At 64.8% G+C, this 27,515-nt stretch overlaps 1 protein-coding gene across 1 annotated transcript; it reads right to left on the bottom strand.

Annotated features, from left to right (window-relative positions):
* Positions 1-1,561: 1,561 nt before the first annotated feature.
* Positions 1,562-27,026, bottom strand: XKR5 (XK related 5). Its single transcript, XM_028526903.2, has 11 exons — positions 26,969-27,026; positions 24,970-25,153; positions 24,445-24,632; positions 24,124-24,333; positions 22,196-22,365; positions 19,156-19,267; positions 16,332-17,460; positions 15,379-15,526; positions 3,797-4,066; positions 3,132-3,298; positions 1,562-2,495 (listed from the first exon to the last, which is right to left on the bottom strand). Exons 1-11 carry the CDS (start codon positions 27,024-27,026, stop codon positions 1,562-1,564), a joined length of 3,570 nt encoding a protein of 1,189 aa, XP_028382704.2.
* Between the last annotated feature and the right edge of the window lie 489 nt (positions 27,027-27,515).

Genomic DNA, 27,515 nt, shown 5'->3' with positions numbered 1-27,515 from the left:
ATGCGTGGAATGCTGGGAAGCCAGTGCCCGGTGCAGCAGCCAGGAGTCTCCTCCTCCCAGAGTCGGGGGAGAGGGCAGGTGCGTTTCAGGGACGCCATCCTCCCGTCTCCGGGGGGCTCTGGCAGGGGGGCTCAGGACAGGGAGCCTCACCGCTGCCGGCTGCGCCCCAGGGGCAGGCTGAGGGGTCACAGCCCGGGCTGCAGGGGTCTCCTGCTGTCAGCAGGGCAGAGTAGCTGGCTTGAGCCGGGGAGGGGGCTCCCCGCTGGCTGGCACTCCCCCAGCAGAGGCGTGAAGTGCCTGTGACCTGCCGGCCGGACTCCAAAGCCCTGGCTGTGCCCCCGAGGCCTCAGCGCCCCGTTCCTGAGGCCTCCGTCCGACCCCCAGGGTGGCAGGGGGTGAAAGGTAGCAGGGGCCGCAGGGGCCCCAGTGCTCTCCGGCGCACCCGCACCCCCATAAGAGAAGAGGAGGCCTCGTGAAGACACAGGAGGGAGCAGCCGCGTAGGTTTTCACGGCAAGCGTTCCTTTGACGCCCGTCTGCACGGCGCGGTGGGCGGCCGTGGGCAGCCGTGTCCCATGGACTTGGGCTCAGGCCCAGCCTGCGGATGGGAGGAGGGCCGGCGGGCGGGAACCCTGCGGCTGGACAGGTGCAGGGAGGTCCCCGGGTCCCTTTCCAGTATCCGAGTCCCTCTGCCGCCCCCTGGTGGCCGCTTCGTGCCAGAACTGTGCTTCGGAAGGAGGATGCACCTCCCGTCCCTGCACGGCACCCAGGGGCTCCCGGAGACTTCTGGAGCCCCAGGGAGGGCCTCCAGCCTCTCCTGTCCCCACCCCCACCCTGACTGAAGGATGGGCCCTGCAGGAGAACACACCAGCCCACCCGCCCGCTGCCCCCCACTCCTCGAGGGTCAGGGGCCTGGCCTGCTGCTTGGCCGCCTGTGTGTTGGGTGAGTGAGGTCCACGCCTCCCGGCCCTGTCCCCTCCCTGGGCCCCGCCCTTCCCCAAGTCACCCGGGGTGCCGGGAGCCGTTCCTCGGGTGCAGTGCTGCCACACCCCACTGCACCCCGATGGGGAGGTGAGCCGTGGGTGGGAGTCCTGTCACCTGTGTGCCCCACCCCCATGAAATATGTCGCCTCCATGCAGCTGAGGGGCGGCCCCCCCAAGGCCTGGTCACGGACGCCCACGGACAGGGCCCCGGGACGCCCCAGGGGCTGCACCACTGGGTCCTGGCGTGGGCGGGATGGTGACTTCCAGAGAAGGAGACCGAGGCCAGGGTGGGTAGGAGCCTGGCCGGGCATCTGCCCTCAGGGTCACTGAGGGTCATTGAGGGTCACTGGGGGTCGGGTCCCCTCACCGTGGCAGGGTGCCCACCTTCCCGAGCGGCCGAGACGGGGGCCAGTGGCTCCCAAGAAGAAGAGGACAGGGACCAGACAGGAGCGGCCTCTCCACCGTGTGGGGACCCCGGGGAGGAGGGTGTCCCCCGACTCAGGACTGCTGGTGCCTGTCTCGGAGTGCCAGCCTCCTGACCCCCCGGTGCCGTCTCGGAGCCCCGTGGCCGTTGACCCCATCAGGTGTGACCTCGGTGGGTGGTGGCATCTCCCCTGAGCAGGCGGCACTGGGGCAGAGCGGCCCCGCAGGTCTCCGTCCGGCAGCAGGAGGTCACGCGGGAGGGCCGGAGCGACCACGGGGTTTGCCCGCAAACTCGGGGTGCGTTTCCCTGTGAGGCCGAGGGAGGCGGAGAGGTGGCGTTTGGGGGCCGAGGACAGGCCTCTCCGTTCTGAGCGGAAGACCGTCCCGAGAGGGCGCTGTCCCAGCCAGGCCTCCCTGTTTTCCTGGGGCCGCGGCCCGCGGCGCAGACGGGCGGGGCGGCAGGGGATGTGACGTCACAGGGCGGCTGGGCCAGCTCGGCTGCGCCCCCTGCAGCCCGAAGTCCGGGCGGCGGGCGGAAGGACAGCGCCCGCAGGTGGAGGGACAATGGGGCGGCCGCTCCGCCCACCGGAGGCGAGCCCACGGCGGGGCCGACAGGTGGACGCCGGGCCTCATCCACACCCGGAGCACGTCGGGTGGGCGGAGGGGCTCCCGTGGGTGCAGGTGTCCGGGGCGGGGGGTGGGGCAGCCGCCCCCTGGAGAGAACGGCCTGCGCCGAGAGGAGGCGGTGGGCATCGTGGGTGCCCCTGACCTTCGGGCGCCTGGTGGAATGAGCTGTTCCCGAGTTTCGGGGGCTCCGGTCGGGGGACCCCGTGTCACGTCTACCTTCGGCCTTTGGGAGTGTCTGGGGATGGTCCTCGGGGTTGGGGGGGGGGGGCGACCCCGCCCCTGGCCCCGCCGCTGCGCGGGCCTGTGCTTTCCCACACTGGGCTCCAGATTTAGTCCGTTGTGCTTGGCTCCCTTCCTGTCCCTTCGAGCGTCGCTGCCAGACCCAGCCCCCCTTCCTCCCCTCCTCTGAGCCGCCGCCAGCTAGCGGGGGCCGAGGCCCTTCTGCAGGGCCGCCGGTCACAGGCCTGGGTGGGCACCATCACCCAGGGCTCGGGGGGCGGGGGGCAGTCCCTGAGCCCACTCCAGGCCGCCCGCACCTGTGCCGGGGGTAAGCACGGCCAGCCAGCCCCAGGGGGCGAGCAGGCTCACACACGGATCCACCGAACACAGCCCGTGAGCTCTGGCGACGTGTTCGCACAGCTGGTCCTCATTCCGTCCTGGGCCCTGACGGAAAAGACGTTCGCTGTGGGTGGGGGGCCCTGGCGGGACTGAGGGGGACCCGTGCCTGTGCACCCCCACTCCTCTCCGGCCTGCCGACTGCTGCCAGAGCAGAGCCCCCTTCCCCGAGGCTCTCCCCGTGGGGGAGCATCACAGAACCTTGCCCGCCATCCACCATGGCCCCAGGGTGCGTGGAGAGGACGGGGTGAGGGGCCCCCCGATCCCCTGGCCGTTAGCTCTCCCAGGCCCAGCCTCCGGAGGCCGAGTCGCAGGCCTGAGAGGGACCCAGGCGGACATGTGCTGTGGGAACCGCCTGCCAGGCGGGCCTGACCCGGGCGGCGGACGGGTGCAGGAACGGGCCCACGTGGGAAGCGCGGTGTGTCCGAAGGGCAGAGCCCGGCCTTCCCTTTCCGTCCCCGCCAGCAGCTTGGGGTGGGGCCCACCTTCCCACTCGAGTGGGGCCGCTGCCTCCTGGGGCCCTGCGGTGGGTGACGGACCGACTGAGGTCACTGGGCAGGGCCCCTGGACACGGGGAGTTCTGCCCGCTCTGGGCCCCAGAGGAAGGCTCCTCACTGCTGACGAGGAGCAAGGGGATGGTGTCCAGGAGCCACTGCCGAGGGGCGCACAGAGGGCCCGGCCCTGGAGTCCACGCTGGACGGACCGCGGGCCCAGGGGACTTGGAGGAAAGGGCCCTGACCAGGCTCGGGGGACGCTTGCCATTGTCGTGTGGACACAGCCGCGCTCATTCAGAGACACCGAGGGCATCCAAGTACACTTCTGTGAATGGGAAACTCTCATCTTTTGGCTGAAAAAAGAGCCTTTTTTTTTTTTTTAATTTGGCTTGGTTTTTTCATTCCAAAAAAATAAAAAAATAAAAAAACCCCTCTCCCCACATGTAAACAAGCAAACGGACTAAAGGAAATTTACAGTGGCAGGGAGCCGTTAAACCCCCTTCCTCCCCTGGGACGGGGTGGAAGCCGCGTCCGAGTCACCATCATCGGAGAGTGCCCTTCCCGGGCGGGCCGGGCCCAGCAGCCGCGCTCCCCCCGCCGTGATGCGCATGCTGCCCGAGGGCGGTTCCCGCTGGCCGCCGACCAATCGGACGGACGCCGGGGACCGGGGACTGCGTTCTTTCCACACGGAAAATCCGCGCTGCGTAGATGACCCCGAGGCTGTGGAAGCCTCCGCACCTCGTGACGCACTTCCAAGCTCCTGCCCCCCGAGCCCGGCCGCCCGCAGGCACGACCACCTGGCATCTCCGGGGTTTTCCCGGCCGCCAGTGGGGCTGCGGCTCTGGGAGGAACAGGCCCTGGCCGGAGTCTGCTCCCCCGGCCTCGGGGCCCCGAGAAGCGTCTTCTTCCCCAGTCTTCTCGCGGTCCTGTGTGGCACGGGACAGCACAGCCCACAGGGCCTGAAACCCTGGAGGGACATGACATGCCATCTTCTCGGGCAGCGCTTGCTGCACCCATCAGTCGTGTGGGGGCCAGGAGGGGCTGGGATTGTGGAGGCCACAGGGAGAAACCTCTAGAAGGACTGTAATGCAGGCCAGACGCTTTCCCTGTACTCAGTGAGAGAGGTCGGCGCCAGGCGACCACGGCAGTGGGGGTGTAGGAGCTGGCCTGTTGCCTGGAGACTTCCAGAGAACTCTCTGGAACCTTGGGTGTTTGCCCCCTTTTTAGGTGGTTTCCCTGACACACACGGTCATGGGTGGGGCCACGTGCACTCGGAGAAAACCAGAAACCCTGCAGGCCTAGGGGCGAGGGGCGGGCCCGTGGCCCCCACAGGCAGTCTAGGCCGGGGAGGCGGAGGCTGGGGCCAGCCGACCGGGGGCCCTCCTTGCCGGGTGCACGGACGGCCCGTGGGGTCCGCACGCCAGGGGATGCCTGAGGTGGGAGCTGGGCCCCGAGACGCGGGCTGTGGCCCCAGGTTCCCCCTGGGCTGCAGGAACAGCTCGTGGAACCGAAAACGGAACCAGGCGAGGGACCCCCACACCCAGCATCTGCGAGCAGAGTTTTCTCTTGGGGGCGGCTGTGGGGGGTGCGGGGTTGCGGGTGGCGGTGAGGACCCCACGGGGGAGCAGGGGCCTCGCTGCTGGATGGCTGTGTCCGGTCACACACCGTTTGGACGGCGCGGGGAAGCCTTCAGCTGAGTACTTTTCCGCACCGGCCTTGAGGCCAGAGGCAAAGGGCACCGACCAGAGGCCGCCTGGGCTCACGTTCACCTAGTTTTGTTTCAGGAAGTGACCCTGGCGTCCTTTTTATTTTTTCCTCAAGAGGCAGAAAGCCACCCACCCACGCGCACTGGCAGGCAGGTAGGGCAGGGGGGCCGCGGGGACTCCCCCCTCCTCCTGCTTCTCTGTCTCAGCCCAGCCCCCAGGAGCCCCACGCCAGGCCAGGTTCGGGGACCGCCCTGTGCACCTGCCTGGCCCTGGACACCCCTCGGTCCCCTCCCTCTCACCCCGTGTCCTCGGTCTCGGCCGCCAGGCTGCTGCTAGGCAGTGCTGGGCCGCGGGGGTCACAGCGTCCCTGCTGTCCCCTGCAGCAGGGGGCGGGGCACTGGGGACCCAGCGGAGAGAGGCTGCGCGTCTGTCTCCCAGCCAGGCCGGCAGGAAGTGCTCTCGGCGAGGCAGCCCCCGCTTCCTCTTCCTTAATGACATCCCACGGCGCTTCCTGAGCCGGCCTCGTGCCGCTCGGCCCCTTCCTGCTGTTTGTGCCGTTCAGATGTTCGTGTGCCGCCACTGTCACAGTGACTTCTCTCTCTGGGCCCCGGTTTGGGGACCTTCCGCAGCCTTCGCTGGCCCAGCCTCGCCCCGAGCACCTGTCCCCGAGCACCTGTCCCCGCGCCCGGCCGCAGGGAGGGACGGCTCAGAGACTCTCGCCCTGGAGCCTCCCGGCGGGAGCTCCGTGCGGAGCGGAGGGAGAGAGGTGGTGCCCGTGCAGACCCGGGCCCTGCCTGTCTGCGCCGACTCTGTCGGGCTGTTCTCACCTGGCGTGTGTGGTGCGGCCCCGCTGTGGCCGCCGTGACAAACCCTTTGTTCACTGCGGACTTCACGCCTGCGCGGCGCCCTGTCTCAAGGTGACTTCCACGGCAGGGTCGGTTCCCCGGTTCGCCCGGAGCTGCGGTGCCACCCACCTGAGACCGGCCTGGGCCCGTGTCCCACCCTCCTTGTTCATCGTGGCACACTCAGCCCCTTCCCCTGCCCCCCACCCACACGGCCCTGCCTCCCTGCGCCTGCTGCCGTCCTCCCTGGGCCACGGGGCTGTCCCCGCAGACGCCTGGACCTGCACCCGCAGCTCTGTTTTGTGAGGGGCACTCAAAGGCCCTTTCGTGGGGATGTGTGGCGGAGGTCTCGGGCCCCACGGAGGCCACTGAACTGGGGACAGGGGCCACGTTAAGCCCTGGGGCCACGCCCACCGGCAGAGAGTGAGGCCCGTGGATTGGAGAGCCGAGGGCTCACAGCCGTGGAGGGGGCCGAGGAAGCATCCGTCTGTCCGGCCGTCCTGTCCTGTGTGCTAAGCGGGGCCACAGGGGTCAGGGCCGCAGGGGTCAGGGCCGAGGGCACAGCCCTGTGACTGTCCTTTGCAGCGGGCGTCTGTCCGGGAGGGGGAGGAGATGAGCTGAAACCCAGGAAAATGCTCGGGGCGGGCCGGCGCTTTTCTGAGCACTCGATGACGTGCGTGTGTGCAGCGAGGGCAGGGGCCGTGGGGGGAGTGACGGCCACAGGGCTGACATCGGGGGTCCAGGAAGCAAGCGCACGTCCGGCAGGAGGTTCCCGAGGCCTGGCTGGCAGCGCCGGAGCCTGGGTGGGTCTCAAAGGGGGCCTGTGGGCCTCCACGTCACAGGCCCGGCTGGGAGCTGGGTGTGGGGGAGCCGGGAGTGCCCCCAGAGCCACCAGATTTACCCGGTTTCCCTCTGCCCCCACCCTGGTCCCCCACTGCGGCCCCCCCACCACAGTCCCTGCCCTGGGCTGCCTCCATGTGAAGGCCAGCTCTCTGGAGCCCGGCCCTTGGCGGGTGGAGGCTGGTCCCAGCGCTGGAGGGCTGGCCCCTGCCGCGGCCGCTGGACGCGTCCCAGCGGAAGGAGGCCCAGCCGAGGGACAGCCTGGTCCTGCGGGGGTGTCCGCCCTCGGGGCCTCGGAGGAGGCCGCTCTCTGGCTCCTGGCCGGAGACAGACAGTTTGCTGGGCCCGCGCCGGCTCGGTGGGCACTGCCGAGGCCCTGGCCGGGCTCCCAGACACGGCTCCCTGGCTGTTCTCAGAGAAAAGGGGCCGAGGGGGGTGGGTGGGGGCAGACTCTGGAGGCAGGGTGGGGGGGGCGGCAGGGCATGGGGACAACTGTGCTCGGAACAGCAGTTTAAGAAAAGAAAAATACGGCAATTACATACTTTACATGGACTCATCAACGCATCTTAGTGTTTACGTGATCACCTCCTAAAACCCTCGTCATTAAATGTGACAAAACAGCAGTGGGTATTCTGAATGCATTCTGTACAGCTTACCAACTTTGTGAATTCAGTGTTAATATACTTGTTTCGAGAGCACCAGTTCCCTTAACCTGTCCTTCTAGTTTTCATTACTCCTTACTTAGGAAATAGCCAATTAACTGTGTCAAGAGCAGACGGGAGATTACATGTTCCTAACCTCTTCACAGGGTGTGTCGCTCTAGCTATAAGATAAATGAGTCAAAATCTTGTAAATGAATAGAAAGTGTATTTTTGGCAATATATTATAGTTAAAAATCACATGCAGACCTATGGGAATATGTTCAATGAAAATAAGCTTGTGGCATTTTTCTCAAAAAAAAAAAAAAAGAATCTGCAGGCAAAACCCCCAGGGCAAAGGCCTCGGAGGCGCCCAGCCCAGGCCCCGCCTCTGCCTCCGGGTCCCCATTACTCAGCCCCGTGCCCCCCCACCCCGGGGCCCCTCTCCCCCCAGCTTTCCCACTGGTCCCGGCTCGGTCCCAGCACCTTGCCCTGTGGGGAGCAGCCCCCACCGCCTCGGGCTGCCGGGTCCCTCGATTTTGTTGCTACGCTCGTCTGGAAGCGCCCCGACCCTGGGCCGCCAGCGTGACCCTCTCCTCGGCCCGGGGTGCCTGTGTTTGTTTTGGTTCTCCCACGGACTCTGTGTTTTCAGAGCCGTGCTGGGTTCGCAGCGCAGCGGAGCGGAAGGGGCAGGGAGTTCCCACATCCCCTGCCCCGCACGGGCCGGCCGCCCCCGGCCCCGGCGCCCCCCCGGGGTGGGACAGCTCTCACAGCCCACGGGCCTGCGTTGGCCTGTCGTCGTCACCCACGCGTGGCGCCAGGGTCACACGCGTGTTGCGTGTTCTGTGGGCTCGGACGAGTGGAGAGTGGCGCGTGTCCGTCGTCCCACGGAACGGCCCCCCCTCCTGGAAAACTCCCCGGGCTCTGTCTGTTCCTTCGCCCCCACCCCTGGCAGCCCCGGACCTGCCACCGTCCCCTGGGTTTGCCTTTTCCCGGATGTCACTGAGTTGCAGTCACACCGAGTGGGGCCTCTCCAGACTGGCTTCCGTCGCCTAGTCGCACGCATCTCAGGTTCCTCCGCGTCTTCTCACGGTGGGCACCTCATCTCTTTCTAGCGGGAGAGCTCCCCCCCCGCCCGGGGGGAGCCCGGCTTCCGTGCCCGTCACCTGCGGGAGGGCAGCTGGGCTGCTCCCGCTTGGGGGGTGAGGAACGAGGCTGCCGTTGACCCCCGAGTGCTGGTCTTGAACTCCTCTGAAGAGACGTGGAGCAGCGGGACCGCCGGGCCCTGTGGGCGAGAGGCGGCTGAGTGTCTAACACGCGGCCCACCGGTCTTCCCCCCCACGTGGCTGCTCCCTGTTGGGTCCCCGCCAGCCGCCCCCCCCCCACCACCTGCGGTGCGGCCAGGGCTCCAGGTTGAGGATATTCTCCCAGGTGTTTGGTCTGCACTCCCCTGACGCCCCGTGACGGGGAGCGGCCTCCCCATGCTCCCCGCCCGGGGTGCGGGTCTGCTCCCCACACAGTGACAGGGTCCCTGCAGGCTCTGGGTCCCAGCCTTCCTCCCAGCTCCCCATTCCCGAAATCGGGGAGAGAGCTTCCCGAGGGCAGAGCCCGTGCCCCCTGCCCGCTCCGCCACCTTGGACACAGCCTGGCCCCGAAGAGTCTGGGCAGAGCCGGGGAGGAGCCACTCCTGCTTGTGGGACCACCCCCTGAGCCCCGAGCTCCTCATCTGGGAAAGGGGAAGAAAGAACAGGCCCTCTTTTCAGAGCATTTTATTCAGAAGCAGATGTGCTAATGCACACGTAAAGTATACACAGAGGAGACCAATCGATGGTGACGATGATTGATTATCAGTTACTCCATTGGCACCTGGGGGGAATGACCCGACCCCAGGACTCCAGGGAGCAGCTGAGCCAGGACAGGGTGGCTGACCTCCTCCTGGGGTCCCAGGATGCAGAACGCCCAGGACCTGGGGTGCCTTCTGGCATTGCTTTATAAGGGGCATGTTTTTCTGGAGTGGGTCTCCAGGAATGTAGGGCCCTTGGGTGTGTAGGAAAGCGAGAAGAAACTGACCCCACCACGGTCGCCGATCAATAAACTCCCCCTCCCCCGGAGCGAGTATTTGGAGGGAAAAACACAGCCACGATCTAAGGAGGAGGTTTGGACGTGAAGAGAAGTTGCCGAACGTGGGGACTTCACTCAGGAGCCACGCTGGAGTGTGGGCTAAGGGGTCAGGACGGGAGAGCGGTTCCCGGCACCCCCGGCCAGGCCTCCCTCCTCACCCGCCAGCGCCCCCGGCCGTTAACGAGCCGCTGGACCCGGCCCAGACGCAGAGTGGCCTCGCTCGGGACGCTTCCTGCCCGCGGCCCCGGCACAAACAGCTATTCTGGGGCCGGGCCGCCTTCCAAGTTGGGCTGCACGACGATAAACAAGTTTTTCTGGGCGAGTGAAATTTTAACTGGGTACTTCACAAAACACAATTAAAAAGGGATTATTTGGAGAAACGATTAAGTGGAAACATCGGAGACAAAGACTTTGCATGTGGTTGTAAAAAATGTTTTTCCACGAGGCCCTGTTTACCCCTCGCCGTGAGGAAGGGCTTGTTTGGCCACGTTTCCGGTGGGTGCTAAGTGTTTCCCATAGACTCGGGGGCTTTCTTGCAGGCGCTCTCCATGACTGTGTCTATCTGCTTTTAAGGGTGAACATGGAAGGAGAAATCAATTAGCTGCCTTGAACTGGCCGAGAACTGCAGCACACTGTTCAGGACTGAAGACACTTCCAAAGTAAATCGCCGCACCGCGAGAAGCAAATTCACCCCGAATGACAAAATGAAAGGGTGGTTCCCAGGCAGCCTCGTAAATTTCCTGCCCGATGCATTTCAAATCTCTGATTTCTAATAAAATTCTCATGAGAACGTCGTATTGCTCCATAAAAACTCCCGAACTCTCCCCATGAGAACCGGCGGGGCTGTCGGGGCACAGGGGTTCATGCTGCGGTTTATTTATTAAAAATTTCTCAGTAAATATATCATGGCCCACCGATTACAGAGAGGCAGTGTGTCATTTCTGCTGTCCCCAAGTACGAAGAAAAACAAGGAGAAGCACGTCAGAACTCTGAACCAGGAAAAAAAAAAACAACTGTAACTTTCTCTTTCTTTTCTTTCCTAAAGAAAGTTCTAGGGCAGCTGCTCTTTGTCTTTGTCTTTGGTCCTGAAAGACCTTGGAGGAGTTTCCCATTTGCCGGGTGAAGGTCTGGACACCCCGCTGGCCGGGAGGCAGTGGGGCTCAGAAGACACAGGGTGGGACTTGCTGTCCCCTTGTCCCAGCATGGGGACCGCCTTCCTGGGGCGCACGGGGCCGGCAAAGGCTGCCAGGGGGACATTGGGAGTTTGGAGGGAGGTCAGAGGTCTCAGAGGAAAGATGTGACTTTCACACAGTCACCGAGGTAAGGAGTTCGTGGCTCCCTCACTGCTCCCCACGTGCCTCCCACCTGGAAACAATGTTGACTAGCCTGTGTCACATGCTCGTGGGCCTTTCCCCCACTCCATCCACGCACAAGCCTGCGGGGTGGCCGCCCTGCTGGGGAGAGAGGAAAGGTCACCCAGAAGGGTCACGTAAGCCACCGAGCTCACACCCCCCCGAGCAGGGCCTCAGACCTTGCAAGGCGGATGAGAGCACCAGCCCGGACCCTGAGGGAGTCCCCCTCCCAGGCGACTGTGAACCCGGGGGCCTTTGGAGGTTTTATCCCGCCGCTCACCCAGGGTCCTCTTCCCGCGAGCCCACGGGTGCCGATGCAGCACTCGCCAAGACCCTGTGAGGGGTGGGCCGCTGTGCTGACCTGTCCCTGGACTCGCCGACTGACCGCCGGCCCCGGCCAGACGCCGGAGGAGACCAGCCGCTGCCTCTCGTGTGACGGTCGGTCGGTCGCCCACCAGGCTCCGACCCGCGGGGCCTGCGCCTCGGTCCCCGGTGCTGGGCGCGGGGCCTGGCCTTGCAGGTGCCCAGTCACACGTTTCAACGGCTCGGCTGAGGTTTCGGTTCGTGGCCAAGAAGAGCATAATTGTTAAAAACTTATAAAAAATAGGCTTCCTTTTTTAAAGAGCAGTTTTAGGTTCACAGGGAAACGGAGGGGAAAGGACAGAGATATTTCATACACCCCCTCCCCCTCCCCCAACCGCCCCCACCAACAACACCCCCTCCGAGGGGACATTTGTCACGGCTGACCGACCTGCCCTGACAGGGCGTCGTCACCCGGCGCCCTCAGTGACCTCGGGGTCACTCTGTGCTGCACGTCTGTGGGTTTGGACAAACATGCAGTGACACGTGTCCATCACCACAGTGTCACACGGGTACTTTCCCTGCCTGGAAAATCCCCGCGCTCCGCCTGTCCGCCCCGCCCCCCACCTGCCCGGCTGATCTCTCCGCTGCTTCCACAGTCCTGCCTTTTGCGGCACGTGGTAGCGCCGTCCGGTGTAGGCAGCCTTCCCGGGTGTCCTCTTCCGCCCAGAAACCCGCGTTCAGGCCCCCCCCCCCCGCCTCTCCACGGCTGCCTAGCTCGCTCCCCCACAGCCGGGTCACATGCCATCACCTGGGAGCGAAGGGCACAACTTTCACCCCACAGAGATGAAAGGTGCTTTTCCAGATCCACGGAACTTAGACTGAACGTGGGGCAGCGCCGGACTGGAAGTCGCTGTCCCCGGAGAGACCCAGGGATGACAGCTTTTAAATGACATCGGCCGTGGGAGCCCGAGGCAGGGATCCCCGCTGGCACAAGACTCAGCCGGGTTGACCCCGCTGCAGGAGACCTGCGGGCGCAGGCCCGGCCCGTGAGCCAGCAAGCTTAGCCTGCTGCATGGACGGCTCACAAACGCGGGCTGCGAATTCGAGGGCACGGGCCTGTGACGACGGGGGTTCGTGGCATTCCTTTCGTGGGAAACGGAGCGTGTGAACACCCAACAACCTCAGTAACTCCCTGAGCCCCTGACTTCAGCGAGGGCAGTGGGTAAATGCAGACGGTCCTGCCAGGCCTTTGGCGAGCCCCGTGGGACGGCCCACGCGGGGCGTCCCTGTGTGTGGCCAACAGCGGCAGACTGAACACCCACCACCCGAGCTTAGGCTGGAAGGGTGAGAGACGCAGCCTTGAGTAGGAGGCCGCAGGCTGCGTGGCTGCGGAGGGGCAGGCGCGCCACCTACTGGCCGACAGGGCGCTGCGCGGGCAGCGGCGCCCCGGGCGCAGCTGGAAAGAGCGGCTTCAAGGCTGTGCCCCGGGTGGGGACTCCGGAGGGATTCCAAGTAGCGCAGGAACTCGGAAAGCAAAACGTGCCCGCGAAGCGGGCCTGCTTCGTACCGTGCGCCGGGGCACAGAGCCCGCGCGGGGTGTCTTCACTGTGCAAGGCGACAAGGCCCGGAGCCCCTCGAGGCAGTAACCTGTGTCTCCGGGGGTGGGTGGAGGGGTAAGCGACTCTCTCCACACACCCCGCGCTTTGCAGCTTTGAGTCGGGGCTACCTACATCCTACCCTGAGTTAAACGGGAGCAAAGCTAAGGGGCCTCGTATGTCGATCCCAAGTCAGAACTCCGCCCGATTCCGCTGTCGGCGGGCAGTTATTGAACATCAATGACTCAAAATCCCGCAGGTTGTCATAACCTTATCCAGTTCAACGTGGACATTGTCCACCCACCTCCACTGCTCAGAGTGCTCACAGCTCTTCCTGGTGCTGGGGAAAAAGGCGCTGGCCTCCACACTCTGAAGACCTGAGAAAGGCACGTGGGGTCTGCGTAGCTAAATTAAACTTCTCCCCATCACTAGCTGAATGGGGTCCTCCCCTTCTCTCTCCCTAGCAGTCCTAGAAGTGAGGGGGAGGGGCAGGCTCAATGCTTTTGGAGTTCCTGTTTGGGGTGTGAGTCCTTTCTTAAGGCTGTTTTCTCACCCGGTGACTCCACCAGGCCTCACAGGGCTCTCTGATCCCACCCGCAGGATACAGGACGGGGTGGGGAGGAGGGTTGCCCCTCCTGCCTTACAGACCCGGGGGTCCTGGCAGGCTGTCCTCCCCTCCCCCGCCCGTGGTTTCAGGGCTCCGCCTGTAACACTGTTCAGTAAAGCCACGGTTATAGCTCCAGGTGGATCCAGTATGCGTCTGCTGGGGGGTGAGCCAGGACCCAGAGCAGGGTGGAGGTGGTCAAGGGGACACAGGGCCCTGACCGCTCGGTGACTCTAGGACTCTGGCGGGCAGCTGGGGGGTCGGGGAAGAACAGAGGGGCCTTGTCACCAGGGTAAGCAGCTCGCTCCCAGGGCCTCTGTGGCTTACTCCAGAGCTCTGTGACCTAGCCAGCTACGCTCGTCCCTGATGCACCCACGAGGAACCTGAGGCCCAGGCTCTCAGACGAGGGGATTTGTGCGCACAGAATGAGCTGGACAAACAGCTGCAAGAGAAAGGCCAGGTCTCGTGGGCCACCTGGCCTCCCCAGCCCACAGCCTCCCTCCAAGGCACAGTGAGCCCAGCTCCTCGCTATCCCACCTGCCCGCACTTCAGGTAGAAGTATGAAAAATACCTTGCCTCCATTCTTTTATCAAACGCCCCATCTCTTAAAGCAAGTTAAAGACCATCCGTCCCCTTTAAGTCCCAACCCTACGGGTCATCGAGACATCCTCAATTATCCTGGTTGGTCGTGTTTTGTTTGTTTGTGTCTTCTTAATTACAGCTTAAAGAACACGCTAAGAACAAAAACCCATACGGTTTATTCCGTTCCCAACCTCCCCGCCCCTCCCCCGCCCCAGCCGTGCCAACTGGAAATCGCACCAGAAAACCCCCCAGAGGGCTGGAAACCTGTCCGCGGCCGGTTCCAGCTGGAAAGAATCGTGCTCCGCTGCGATGCAGGCCCCATTCATAATGGAAACCCTGACGGGCCACGCGGTAATTACAGTGTTGCCGTAATGAATGTTTCTGTGTGGTCAGAGTCTTGGATTTTTCCATGGTGTTTTTCCATGGGAGATTCCCCCCCGAGAGATGGGAACCGAAAATCTGGATTGCAGCTCCGCCGGCGGAGCGGGGTCTCTCCCGGCACCGCGGAGCTTGAAGGTGGTGGTGGTGTTGGCTTTGGGGGTCGTGACCAGCAAGGGGCACATCAGTCAGGCTGGGTTTTGAAAGGTTGGCGGGGTAGGGGGCGTAGGAGCTATTCTAGGGGACTCGCCTCTCCCAGGTGTGTAACCGTGACCTCTTCGCTCTGCTCTCGGGCCCAGTGGCCAAGGCAGGCAGAAAACCCGAGCCCCCCGCTGGCAGGTCTTAGGGTGGCGGCTATCCTGACGGCACTTGAACTTGGGTTTCAGCCCCAGGAGCTCACGTCCCAGGGAACCTCGCACTCTCGGGGAGACCAGGGTGGTTGGCCATCCTGACTACTACGGGACACTGAATCAGATCCAGGCCCGCAAAGTATCCGTCTGTTTTAAAGACAGCGAGCGGATGACGGTTGAGAGCAAAACCCTCGCTTGGTGCCGGAGGGACTTCCGGTGGTCAGCACACGGCGGAGAACCTCGAGGACGCGGCCCAGAGGCAGGAGGAAGCCCTCCGCCTGGCAGGGCCGCGTGTGATGTGGGCACTAAAGGAGCCCTGAGTCCCGGGCTCCGCTGCCCCCGGACTCGTGGCGGCCCAAGCCTTGGACGAGGCCCCGCGTGGGCCAGAGGTGCCTCTGCCCTCTGCCAGGGGAGAGGGTGCAGGAGAAGGAACTCGGAGGCTCAGGTGGGGGGCACAGGCGCCCCCTGGGCCCCACGTAGCGCCCTGATCATGGGGGGCCCCATTTCGGGCCCTGCTCTCTCAGGGGTGCTGCTGGGGGGGTTTCCAGCAGCGGCCCCAGGCCAGGCCTCACCCGGGAGGGTGGCTGCAGGGAGAGCCCTGCCCGCTGCCGGTTCCTGAGCTTAGGGTGAAGCTCTGCGCCCTTCCTCAGCCTTCAAGGGGGGCCTCGGTCGAGTTTAGGAAGCGGCCACTAGAGCACAAAGACCAGTGCAGGACAAGCCTAGGCTGGGGCGCCAGGTGCGGGAGGGTCCCCATGGGCCACGGAGGGCGAAGGGGTGGGGGTAGGGATCTGCAGGAATCAGGGAAGAGGGTCCGGTTTCTGTTTGGGGGAGATGTGGGGTGGGGGGAGCAGTGGCTGTGGCAGCACAGGGACTGTCACTGCGACGACTCTCTGCTGTGTCAGCGAACTCCCTTTCCTTCCCGCTGACCCGTCCTGGCAGAAGCCGTCCGCCCCTGCCGTGCACGGCCTCCGTGACTGCCCTGCCGGCTCGCTGCAGGAAACGCTCGCCCACGCGCCCAGTCTGTGCGAGCTGGGCCGCGCTGCCCGCCCCCCCCCCGGGGGCCTGAACGTTGTCCCTGCACACAGAGGTGTTCGGAGAGGGTCGGCAGGCCCCCCGCCCCCGCCTGGAGAGCGAGGGCCTTGGGAGATGACCCGAGTGCCGGTCCGCGGGGGGTGCACATGCAGGGGAGGGCTGGGAAGAGACGGAGCGCGAGCGGAGAGGGACGTTCAGTCCGTTCCTGGTGGGTGCACTGACGTCACGGGGGACGCTCGCGCCCCGCGGAGGAGAGGGAGGCCCCGGAGGCCGTGCGAAGGCCGCAGCGCGGAAGAGGCGCCGGGCCGGGCCTGCGGGCAGGAGGGCCGCGCAGTTAACCAGGGAAGGCCCTGTGGGCTCCGCCGCAGTGACCAGGGGGAGAGGCGCGCCCTTTCCGATCGGCTGCTGCTTCCAGGGAGGGCTTAGGCCCTCTTTCCACGCCTTTCATAAAACACTGCCGCCAGAACACGTTTTAGCACAGATCAACAATCACGAGTGTGGGGAGAAGCTGGCTGTAACAGGAGCGCGGAATAGAACCGGGCTCCGGGGTTCCCCGAAGCCACGCCAAAGAAACACAACACAGTAGAGACCGCTGAGCCCACGAAAGGCTGCGGGCGATTTTGGTTGGAGGCTCTTTCCTGCTGCTGCCCCGGCGGAGAGTGTCCTGCTCACACGTGTGGCCTGGGGCGTCCACAGGGGGCTCTCAGAAATAACCTCCTCTGGGCCCCCCATTTCCCAGCCGAGCACAGGGGCAGGGATTCTCCCGGGGCATGGGAGTCAGAGTGGGGTCTGTCCTGTCCCGACACCCGGGGGCGTGCTTGCTGGGCCAGCCCGCTGGCCACTCCGACCGTGGCTGGGGCCCCGGGAGCACCACACACTCCTCCTGCCCGCTGCGGCCCGTGGGAGTGGACTCCGCCTTGGGGGTGGACGTGAGGTGGGGCGTGTCGGGGAGTCTCAGGCTCCCCTTGGACCAGGACGTCCCGGGGCTGGCCGTGGCAGGACGATCCAGGTCCCTCGTGGGCTCTGGCTCCTGCCCACGCTCGGAGCCACCCAGCGCCCCACCGGGCAGGACTGCGCTGGGGCTGGGGCGGAACCGTCTGGCCGGGCCCGGGCCCAGGATCGGGCTGATGTTGGCCATGGTGATGGGGAAGGGCTTCGTGGCCGGCTGCGGTGAGGCCGGCCCAGCAGGGCTGCCGGCCCCCAGGGTCTGTGGCGCGGCCCGCGCGCCTTCCCGGTGTGGGGACGCGGCCACCTCGGCCGAAGTGGCACTGAAGTACAGTGTGGCGCTCTCCTCCCCTCCTCGCTGCAGCGCCCCCGAGCCTCCTTCCTGCACCCCGGAAATAGCCCCCGCTCCTTCCCCCAGGCTGCCCTCCTGCCGGGTGGCTGATGGCTTCTGGACAGGAGCTGTGTCACAACCGCCACTGTCCACAGAGAAGTAACTGGACGTCTCCAACGAGTCGGCCCCTGCTGTCAGGTCAGCGGGGAGCTCGGCACCCTTCTCCCAGGTCAGAGGGCCCTGGGGTGGCGAGGGGGGCTGTTGCTGGGAGCACCACGTGCTCCCCCTCTGCTGGCTGTCGTGTGGACTCAGCCCCCACGCAGGGGAGCAGAGGCAGCCAGCCTGGCCTTTAGCAAAGGCTGCGTTGACCTTCGACACGTCTCCTGTTTTCAGGGCAAGTTTGAGCAGCAGCCAGTGGTGGTGCATGAAGAACGAGTCTCCCCCGGCCCCCTGGCTTTCCGGCCCAGCCTCTGGGGGCGCCCACTGCGGGCTGGGGGGCTTCTCCAGGCTTGTCAGCTCAGACCCCTCCCCGGGGCCTGGGGTCCCGGGCCTCTCCCCAGCTACTGCGGTGGCCGGGGCAGTAGATCCTCTCTGGGGCGTGCCGCCCCCTGCGACGCCACAGGACTTGCCCGCGAGGCCCCGCCGGATGTCCGCGCACCTAGGGTGGAGCAGGCCGTAGTAGGTGACCAGCGAGACGCCGCCTGGAGCAGAGGGGAGAAAAAGAGTGCAGGTTCTGTTCTCCGAGCCCCGCGACCTCCCCGGGGCCCTGCGCGTCCCAGGCTCTGGCGTTCTGAGTAGAAAACGTGGTTTGGGATCCAAAACAGGACGACTATTGGGGACCAGGACTGGGTAGCCGGGGGGGGAGGGGGGGGATTGACATTGGTTCCAGCTGCCATAAGCCGCCCGTGTTTCTAAACTTAACAATGTAATAACACCATTAAGTCCTAAATTTTGGAGGGCAGCTCCAACCCAGTACCCTGGGTGTGTGTGCGTGTGGTGTGTGCATCCACATGTGTGTGCATGTGTGTGTGTGGGAATGTTGGTAGAAAGGCTTATTTTGCTTCCAGATGACTGGGTCAGCTACTCAGGATCTAACCATTCACACGTGGGCGGGTGGGCTGCCAGGCTGGGGCGCGGGCCCCGCAGAGGTCAAAGGCAGCCATCGAAACCCCAGATCGAGGAATTTCCATGAGCGGCAGCAACAGCCCTTCCTCTGTGCACAAACATCTTGATTGCATTGTTGTCGGGCTCGTTTATTGTGATCAGAAGTGTTGACTATGGAATAGCAGAGCGTTCCAGCAACCTCCCACGTTATTTCCAGCTTCCTGTTGGCCTGGGCCTCCTCATAAACAGCGTGAAACCTGAAATGGTGCGGGGGAGGCTGCCGAGGGCCAGGAAGGGCTGGAAGGAGCCCAACCCCGTCCCCTCGCCTCCTCTCCTTAGGGGGTGAGGGTGGGCGCCAGGCGAGCCGCAGCAAACGGGGGAAAGGAGGCTGACTCCCCCTGCCCCCAGGGTTGGCTGCGCGGTGGGCCCTGGTCAAACCCAGTCCACACACCGCTGTGAACTCTGAGGTCGGCCGTGCAGGGCGAGGGTGGCACCTTCACAGTGACCCACCCGAGGCCAAGCAAGGGAGTGAAGGTCCCGATCTCGCAACCCTAGTCCCCAGCCGCAGTGACGATGGACTTCAGGGAGGCCACGCCCCTCCCGGGGTTCTTGGTTGCAGTCCCGCCGGCACGCAGTGGGTGCTCAATCAATGTCAGTCCGGGGAGCTCAGGACAAGAGGCAGAGCTGCCATCGCAAGCCAGGGTCCTGCCTGACACTCGTCCACACACCATCTTCCCGCTGAGGGCTCCCTCCTGACCGCGTGGGAGTCGGCTCTGGGGCAGCTCCAGGGACAGGGCAGCGCCGCAGGCCTGGCTAGGAGCCCTGCGGCTGTCTGAGCCGGCGCTGACCCTCCGCCGGGCTCCACTCCCCGAGTCCCGAGTCAACAGGAGGAGAAAGAAAATACCTCCCCCGTGCGAAGCTGGTGGGAAACTGGGCGTGAGGCCCGTGTTAGGAAGGTGTGGGGTGTGTGTTTCTGAACCGGAGTGTGCAAACACAAGAAGCAGCGGTGGGGGGACTGGGTGATGCCCCCCGAGAACCGGACCATCCCAGGGAGAGGTCAGGCTTCCAGCTGGCACCCACCTGTGCCCCGCCCTGGGGACAGGCGGCTCCCGGTGCTCCCGGGCACCCAGACCCGAGAGTCATGCGCGTGAACCCAGCCGGGCACGCCCGGGCAGTCTCTGTGTCCCTCCCTCGCTTCCCCGCCCCTCCCCTGCTGTGCCCCGTTTTGCAGGGTTTCCCTCTGTGCGGTCAGCCGCCCCTGGAGAGAATAAGCAGGCCCCTTCGGCTCTCACCGATCAGGAATCCCGCCCAGACTCCCGCCGCGGCCCACAGGCTGGTCCTCGACGCCCCCTGGAGGAAGTCAGTGGCCAGCAGCAGCAGGATGCTGTTCTCCAGCAGCATGACCTAGGGGACAGGGGGAGCGTCACCTCTCCGGCCAGGAGCACGTGGCCTCGGGGACATGCCCATCCCAGAGTCGGGCAGGGGCTCCCTGGGGAGAGGGACGGGGTCTGAGAGCTTCTCTGGCATTGGGGGCTTGTCCCTGTCTTCCATGCAGCTCATTCGGGTGTCTGCAGTGTTGTAAACGCGCAGGACAGGCAAGGATAAGCCCCCGTGGGGGCTTGCCTGGCTCCCGCTGGCAAGTCCGGCGGGGCTGAGAGAGACCTCATCTCCGGCTCTATACTGTCCACACGCTCGTGTGAGCTGTATGCACGTGTCGGTTTTATAACAGGACAACGAAAGGTGTCTGCACAGCTCGTGGTGCCCGTCAGTTCCAGGAAGGCGGAGTCACACACTCGCAGAACTACAGCCTTTTTCAAGTTTTTGCCTCCTTAAACGTTACGTTTGCTCTGCAGCCACTAGGGGGCAGCAGGGGAGACTCCCAGGTGATCCCATGGGGCTTTGTCCCTCCCACCGGGCGGCTTATTAACATTGCTTTCCAGTTTTCAAACGCAAAATATAAATTTCTTGAAATAATTAAACTAGACACGATTCAAAGGTGATACACTGAAACACTGTGTAGGAGACAGGAGGAAAACTGAATTGTAATTCGGATGTGCTAAGTCTCCAAGTGCTAAGTGACTGCGTGGCCACTGGTGGGTGTCATTTTAACTCTAGAAGATGCAAATGAGGAGAGCAAGCAAGGAGGAGAGCACTAACGACGTTGTTAGGAGTGGCTTAGCGATCCTCAGAATGCCCACTTTCCCCTGCCTTGGGCTCTGGGTGGCTTTGATCTGGGGCCAAGTTTTCTATGATGTAAGCAGGTAACAGACTTTTGAATTAGCCATGAAGAACCAGGGCTCCACTAAGCAGCCCACCAGGCCCATCGTCCTTAGAAAGCGGACCCTGTGGTCTTTGCTCTTGGACCTCTCCTCTTCCCTCGGAAGGTGTTACTCCTCTTTGCCAACACAACACCATGACCCCAAAAGGCGTAACTTTCTGTTGGGATCCAGGCTCCTGTCTCTCTGCCAGGCAAGAGCCTGTTAGGGAGCAGAGAGGCCGTGAAAGGACCGAGTGACAGGGCCTGACACGGGGTTAGGGGGAGGGGTGTTGGCAGGAGACCTGGGCCTGGCCTGGGCAGCGTCCCCCGCCAGCCCTGAGTGCACTTTCTTGGCTCCAGGGCGGACGGTCGTGACTCCACGCAGTGGGGCTGCGGTGAGTCCACAGGAGGCCGAGTCAAACAGTGAGGGGCTGAGGGATGCACCTGCAGCATGCTGCACCTGTGGCAAGCTGCGCTTGTCCTGTGCTGCATCTGCTACGTGCTGCACCTGTCCTGTGGCTGCACCTGCGGCGTGCCCCACCCACGGACAGCACGGCCATCCCTGCAGGTGCGGCTCCAGACTTCGGTACTAATTCCTGTTTTTCACACACAATCGCCCTTAACCCGGTGACTCAGTGACAAGACAGCAGGAAGCCATCAAGTGTTCACTTCCCCTCCACGTGTGACGGCCTCTGCAACCCCTGGGAGCTGGTGTGGAGACAAAGGTGTGGCAGGGCCAGCGACTCGAACAAATGCCACAGACACCGGACTTCTCCCCGGTCAGTTCCTGTTCATCGGGGCCCGCGTGGGTGCTGGCGAAGGGGACACTGCTTCTGCAGGGGGACGGGAAAGCCAACCGTCCACGTCAGTCACACGTGGGTGCCTGTGGGCTGGGACGCTGCTGTCGGCGTGGCGCCGGGCCGGGAACAAACTCACCCTCACCGCCCGGGAGGGGCGTCACTGTTCCCGCTCTCGGGTGTGGAGGCGGAGGCTGGCTGGGGCTCTGTAACGTGCCCAACATCACGCAGCCTTTCCGGTCTGTGCACCCCAGGCCCATGGGGTCACGCAGCCCTGTGGGAGGGGACCGCACCGTCCACATCCCTGGCCCGAGCTGCCTCTCCGGTCCCTTCCATCAGCTCACGGCGCCGTCCTGGTGGGCTTGCTCCCAGAAGTGTCCTTGTCTTTATTAGCAGTAAAGTGATGGCCACTACTTGCCGGCTGCTTTGTGCCAGTTGTTTATTTAATCTTCCTTCAGTCTTCATAGAGACCAGGACGGGTAGATTTCCCGAGGGGGTCACAGGGCTGCTGTGGGCAGCCTCGCCCCCCAAGTGCTGACGAGAAACAGGTTCAGAGGGGCAACTGCCTTGGCCACAGCAGCAGGGGATGGTCGCTGGAGGGGCTGGGGTTCCACGTGAGCTCCTCCGCGGCCAACACAGGGTGCTCCGAGGCCCGTGGCCGCACGGCCCTCTTTGCTGTCGGCAGCCCGACCGCACCTTCCAGCCGGAGCACCTCTGCTCGCCCAGCGGGGCCCATACGGACCGCACGCCCGTGGGCTTCGGGTTGGCGTTGCTCTCTCAGCTCTCGCGCCCCTTCTGCCTCTTCCTCCCGGTCACTCGGCCGCAAACAGCTCACCTCCCACACTGGGGGCAAGGGGCAGCCGGAGGCGGGCACCACATCCCCTCCGAGCTCTTCCCACCGTCCCGGGCCCCCGGCTGGAGCTCAGCGGCCGAGTGGATTACCGAGGACGCGGTGTGCATTGCACAGCAGGGCTGCGGTTGTATTTACCAGGCGGGGTGACGTGCAGAGCGGCGGAAGGATACCGCCGAACACCCCCAGGTTTGGATACAGCAGCCACCGGGGGGAACAGGGCCCGGGGTTCTGTTTATAGAGGCCAAAGTCCCTCTTTAGGACAGTAACTCCTTTTGGAAGTTTTCCTAAACCTGAGATTTCCCTTCTTAAATAGCTGTGCGTGCGCGCGCACACACACACACACACACACACACACTCAGACTCACACCGGCTGGGGCTCTCCCGTATGCACAGGAGGAGTGAGGGCTCGCGAGGCCCATGCTCACCGTGTAGAACGCGGCCATCCGGTTCCTGGAAGGGCTGTCCCGCACGTCGAAGTAGCAGAGGGTGTACACGGCCCCCACGAGCAGGTTGAACAGCCTCCAGTGGCAGGTGCTGTCCACGAGGTCGCTCTGCTGGGCCACCAGCCAGAACGTCATCCCCAGCCAGTGGGCCCCTGGAGAGAGGCGGGAAGTCAGGGTCCCGGAGGGGAGGCGGCGGGGGGGGGGGGGGGGGGGCTCGGGACTGCCTCTGAGCCCCCGACCCTGCCTCAGCGCCAGGAAGAGAGGACGGACCCAAAGAGACCGGGGCACAGAGAAGTGTGCGTGTCTTCTTTGCTCGGGGCATTTTGTCTGAGCCCCATCGAGGGCGGCTGACCTAACCCAGTGCTGAGAAAACCGAGACCAGCTTCCGCCACCCGTACCGGACACCCTGCATCTGTGCCCTGGAGTCCCAGGAAGGGTTTACAGCAGGGGCGTCAGACTCATTTTCACCGGGGACCACGGCAGCCTCGCGGTTGCCTTCAAGGGGCCGAAACAACTTTAGGACCGTACACATGTGACTGCTCTTCAGCTAGAGGCAGGGAGCTCTACATCCGGCCCTTCGAACGCAAACGGGAGGCCGATGCGGTCCCCGTGGAAGTGAGCTGGCACCCCTGGTTTAGAAGGAGCCGAGGCCGCTGAGGGCACGCCGTTTTCTCATCACTGCCGTGAGACCTGTCTCCGGTGCAGCTAGTTTTGTTTGTTTTTTATCCTCACCCGGGGACGTGTTCTCACTGCTTTTGGAGGTTAAGAAAGGGAGGGAGGGAAAGAGAAAAACACGCATGGGAAGGGGAAGCATCATCTGGTCGCCTCCCATCTGTCTGCACCTGGACCAGGGATCCTACGCACCCGAACTGGGGACTGAACCCCAAACCAGAGGCAGGTGCCCTGCCCGGGAATCAAACCCGCAACCTTTCGGTTACGGGAGGACATTCCAACCAACTGTGCCACACCGGCCCGGGCTCCAGCTGCACTTTTTGTTCCTAGTTTTAAGCTAAATAATTTTATACTGGAGCTTGAGCTGAATGTCAAAAAGTGAATAGAAGAGTTAATCTCTCTTTAGGAACCCACTTTCTTCCAGAAACGTCTCCTTTCTGTTAACGAGTGACGTGTGTCCACACCTGCCCCGGGCTCCAGGCTGGGTGTTTCTTAGCCGCTGTTGTTCTCCGTAAACAGGAGGCCGCTGCGCCTTCCTGCGGAGCCTCCCCAGGACCCGGGGAGACGCCGCTGCTTGGACACAGGGGCACACAGGCTCTGCAGCGCCCCCGCGTGGCCAGGCAGGACATGGGTGAGTGAGGGTCAGGGTCAGGGGAGATGCCCAAAGCCTGGCCAACGAAGTGGAGGGCTCCCGGAGGCTGGAAGATGTCACCGGACGCAGGGAACACTGCTGCACGGCATCAGGGCTGGGGGCTCCCTGTGCCTCCCTCCTGTGCACTCCAGAGTTCGGGGGCTCTGTGGCTGGGCTGCTGGCCGTGGGACCCGTCTCCAGTGAGAGCCCCCTCCCGCCCCCAACCCGACCATCATGGCAGCTGCAGCCCCCTCCTCCGCCTCTGGGCCCCGCCTCTGGGCTGGCCGACTGCTTTGTCCAGTAGAACACAGCAGAGGCCTCGTGTGGGCCACTGTGAGGAGGACCGACGGTTTCCGTGTCGTCTGTCTTGGGATCCTCTGCTGCCCCGTGTGAGGTGCAGGCTCTCTGCCGGGTTCAAAGGGCACAGGAGGAGCCTGGGGGTGCCAGGTGTGCAAGGAAAGGCGCTGTCGCAAAGGCCGGCCCGCCGGAGCCTCCCTGTGATTCCGGATGCCCGCTGGGGTTGAGGGGTGAGTGGGTTTTTGAAGGCACTAACCCCTGGGCAGTCCGGTACACAGCAATGGACAGCGGGGGCCCGGGCTCGGCTCACCTACAACGGCCAGCCCCCAGGCGTGGTGGGCCCTGAAGAACAGCGCCAGACTCAGGACGCGGGCCCCCACCATGCCCATCCTCCACAGCTGCTGGCAGGCGAGGGCAGCCCCCGGCGCGGAGAGGGGGCCCGGCTTCACCGAACCCGCGAACCGAGTGTAGCACACCAGGGCCCAGGACAGCGCGGCCCAGGAGCACAGGGCACTCACCCCTGCGGGCAGAGGAAGCCATGGTTGTGGGGTGTTGCTGAATGAGGCATTCGTTTCTGGCCCCCCTGAGAAGTGGGACAGTCGGTGCTGGGCCGGGGGAAGGTGTCGCCCACCTGGCACAACGTCGGTGAAGTCCGAGGCGAGGAGAGCACAGGTCTGCAGCAGCAGGTGGGGCCCGGCCTGGAGCAGGGCCTCCAGGAGGCGCAGGGCCGACAGGTCGGCCTCCAGGAGCAGCAGCGGCGGGCCCGGGCGGGGGGCCGCTGCGTGCTTCCCCAGCACAGCGGAGGTGAGGTCCCAGTGCCTGAGGGGGGAGGGCGATGGTGTGGGGCCCAACTGCGGGCTTGACCAGAACAGCCCCCTTTCCCTGGCGTGTTGGTGGGACCTGTGGCATTCTGGAGAGTGACCTGCCCTGTCTGTGCGCACCGGGGCCCCTGACCCCTCACGGCGCACTGAAGACGCTGCCGCAGGGGGTCCTGCTCTGCCCAGCTGTGGGCGGGGCTGGGGTGAGGGGGAGGGGGCTCGGCGCTGGGAGCCCCGACTTGTGGGATAGCAGGGGGCTCCCTCTGAGCCCTGCAGGGGCCCCAGGAGAGAACACGTGTGCACAGAAGACCCCGCCAGTTGCACTTCGTCAGGCTCACCGTTTCCACACGCCGAGCTGTAGGAGGTGCAGCGTGACCAGCCCCCAGTGACCTTGCTGTCCGTCTGCTCGGAACCACAGGTAGCTCAGGCCCTGGACCAGGAAGCCAGGCAGCAGCACCGCGAAGGTCAGCCACGCCCAGAGCAGCTGTCCTGTGGCGAAGTAGTACACGGTCGCGCAGAGGCCTGGGTGCAGGGGGAAGGACAGAGGGTGAGTGAGTGGTGGACTGAGCCGGGGTGACCAGCCCACACTGTCCCCGCCAGGGCTCTGCAAGACCCAGCTCGGGAACTGCTGGGCCGCCTGGCAGGCGAGATGGGCGCGAGGCTGAATGAAAGCACCAGGGAGCCCGAGGCACAGGCACCGCCGAGGGTGCACAGACGGACAGACGAAGGCGCCGTTGGACGGCCCAGATCGCGGGAGCAAACAGTCCGCGCCACCTAGCGCGCGGAGCCGCCCCTCTGCGCACTGCTGGCCGGGATTCATGTTTTCGTTCGGGAGGGTAGAGACGGACACAGGTCAGGGTCTGCCCGCCCCCATCACTGACAGTGGAGACGGCGCTGCGTCTGTCCACACCGGCAGGTCCAGGAAGGTCCTGTCGTCGTTTCTGGTGACAGTGGAGTTTAAAGTGGGCACGCGCGTTGCCGCCAGTCGCAGCAGCAGCAGCACGGCCGGCCCTCGTTGCAGAGAGACGCCTGCAGGTCTGGACCAGGGATCAGGGCCTGGGCAGTCACCCTGGGCCCTCAGGCTCTGTCTCCTGCTCCACCGCCCCCTGGGCCTCGTGGGCCTGCAGCCAGGCCCCCAGCACAGTCTTTGCGGGAGGAAAGCTGAGGGCCAGGCCGCTCCCGGAGGGGACCTCTCTGGGCCTGGTGCGTGCCGAGACCACGGGGTCCTGTTCTGTCTCCGCCCCGCTTGGCGGGGACGATGCTCTGCCTGCCTGCTCACACTGGCTTCTCCTGGTGCGTCTTTGAAACAGCGGGCGCCTTGGGGAGACCCGCAGAGACCGAGGTTCAAAGAAGGGACCCCACCAACCCGGAGCAGCGACTGGCTCCCAGGGGTAAAGTGGTAAAGCTGTGTGCGCGCGGGGGAGGGGGCGCTGCACAGAGGGGCGTGGCTTAGATGCTGTGACCTCCTAATGCGCCCCTCCTCCCCACTCCAGACCGCTCCGAGGAGAAGGCGTTGCTGGGAGTCCAGCGGAAGTGGGCGGAGCCTGGACTTCTCTCCGGCGCCGAAGGAGTTACCAATTCAAACCAGAAAGGCGCTAAAAGTGTTGCCATCTTGCTTCGCCTTGGCTGGTGGGGACCCGGGTCTCCGAGGGACAGGGGTGTCCCTAGAGGCCTCGCTGGGCTGTTCTAAACCCCGAGGCGGAGCCACAGACCTCCAGTGCAGCGCGGAGGCCGAGCCCCGTCCCACTCGACCCTTCTCTGTCCTCCAAGCAGCCAGAGCCCCCGAGGCCTGCCGGGGTGGGCGGGGAACAGGGCGCACCGGGCCGGCCTTCAGCCCACCTCGAACCCGCAGCTCTTCGCTGAGTCCCGAGAACTTTCTGGAGGGAGGGGCGGGATACATGTGCCAGTGTTTCAGAGGACCAGGTATCTGTCGGGGTGGGGGTGTTGCATCTACGGGAGGATCGTGCATTTGCGAGGGGCCGAGCCTCCGCGGAGGGGGAGCCGTGCCTCCAGGAGCGATCTCCTGCGCTCGGGGATCGTGCACCATGGGTGGGGGGAATCAGGCATCCACGGGGGACTCAGCCTCCACGGGGAAAATGGTGCTCCTTCGGAGGGGGTCCCACGCTCGGGAGCTCATGTACACAGGGGTAGGGAATCGCGTCCGCAGGAGGGTCGTGCTTCCCGCGTCCTATCGGCGTCTGCTCACGTCTGGGCGGGCGTGCTCAGCAGGCAGGTTCCTGCAGGGCGCAGGCCCGGGCAGGGGTGGAGCGTGCAGGGGTTGGGGTGTCGGAGGGGTGAGCCCGGCAGGTTCCCAGTCTGGGGTTGCCCGGCACTTACGCGCGCTCTGATCGGCCGCCAGCAGCAGGGCGGAGAGCCCCAGGAGCCCCGCGTGCATCCTCGCCGCAGCCGCCGCCTCCTCGCCCCCTCCGTCCCTCCGTCCCTCCGCCCCCCTCCTCTCTCCCCCCCTCCCCGCCCGGCACGCGGGTCGGGGAGGTTTCCGGCCGCGACACTGGTGCTGGGGGCTGCTCGGTGCGCGGTGTCCGGCCCCGGTTTCCCCCTGGTGCGGGCGGCGCTGAGGGGTCTGGCTCCTGGCCCGAAAGTGCCGGCAAGGTCAGGCGTCTGGAAGGGGGCGGGGGCGTCTCCTCGCTGTTCCCCAGACTCGGAGAAGCGCGCGGTGGTGTCGGGACTGCGGGTGGCTGTCGCGAGGCGGTGGACTGGCTGGGGAGTGCGGTCTGTGGAGGGGGTGGACATGCAATGGAGCCCTCAGCGGGTCCTCTGGAAATCGCACGGAGGATGCCAGCTGGTTCTTTCTCTGCAGACCGCCCTCAAATTCACCCCTGTCTCCGGCCTCACAACGGCCTTTTGTATTTTTGTAGCTCTAGGT

This window comes from Phyllostomus discolor, chromosome 11, assembly GCF_004126475.2.
Source record: "Phyllostomus discolor isolate MPI-MPIP mPhyDis1 chromosome 11, mPhyDis1.pri.v3, whole genome shotgun sequence".
Classification (NCBI taxonomy): Eukaryota; Metazoa; Chordata; class Mammalia; order Chiroptera; family Phyllostomidae; genus Phyllostomus; species Phyllostomus discolor.
This window is presented reverse-complemented; position numbering and strand designations above follow the sequence as displayed.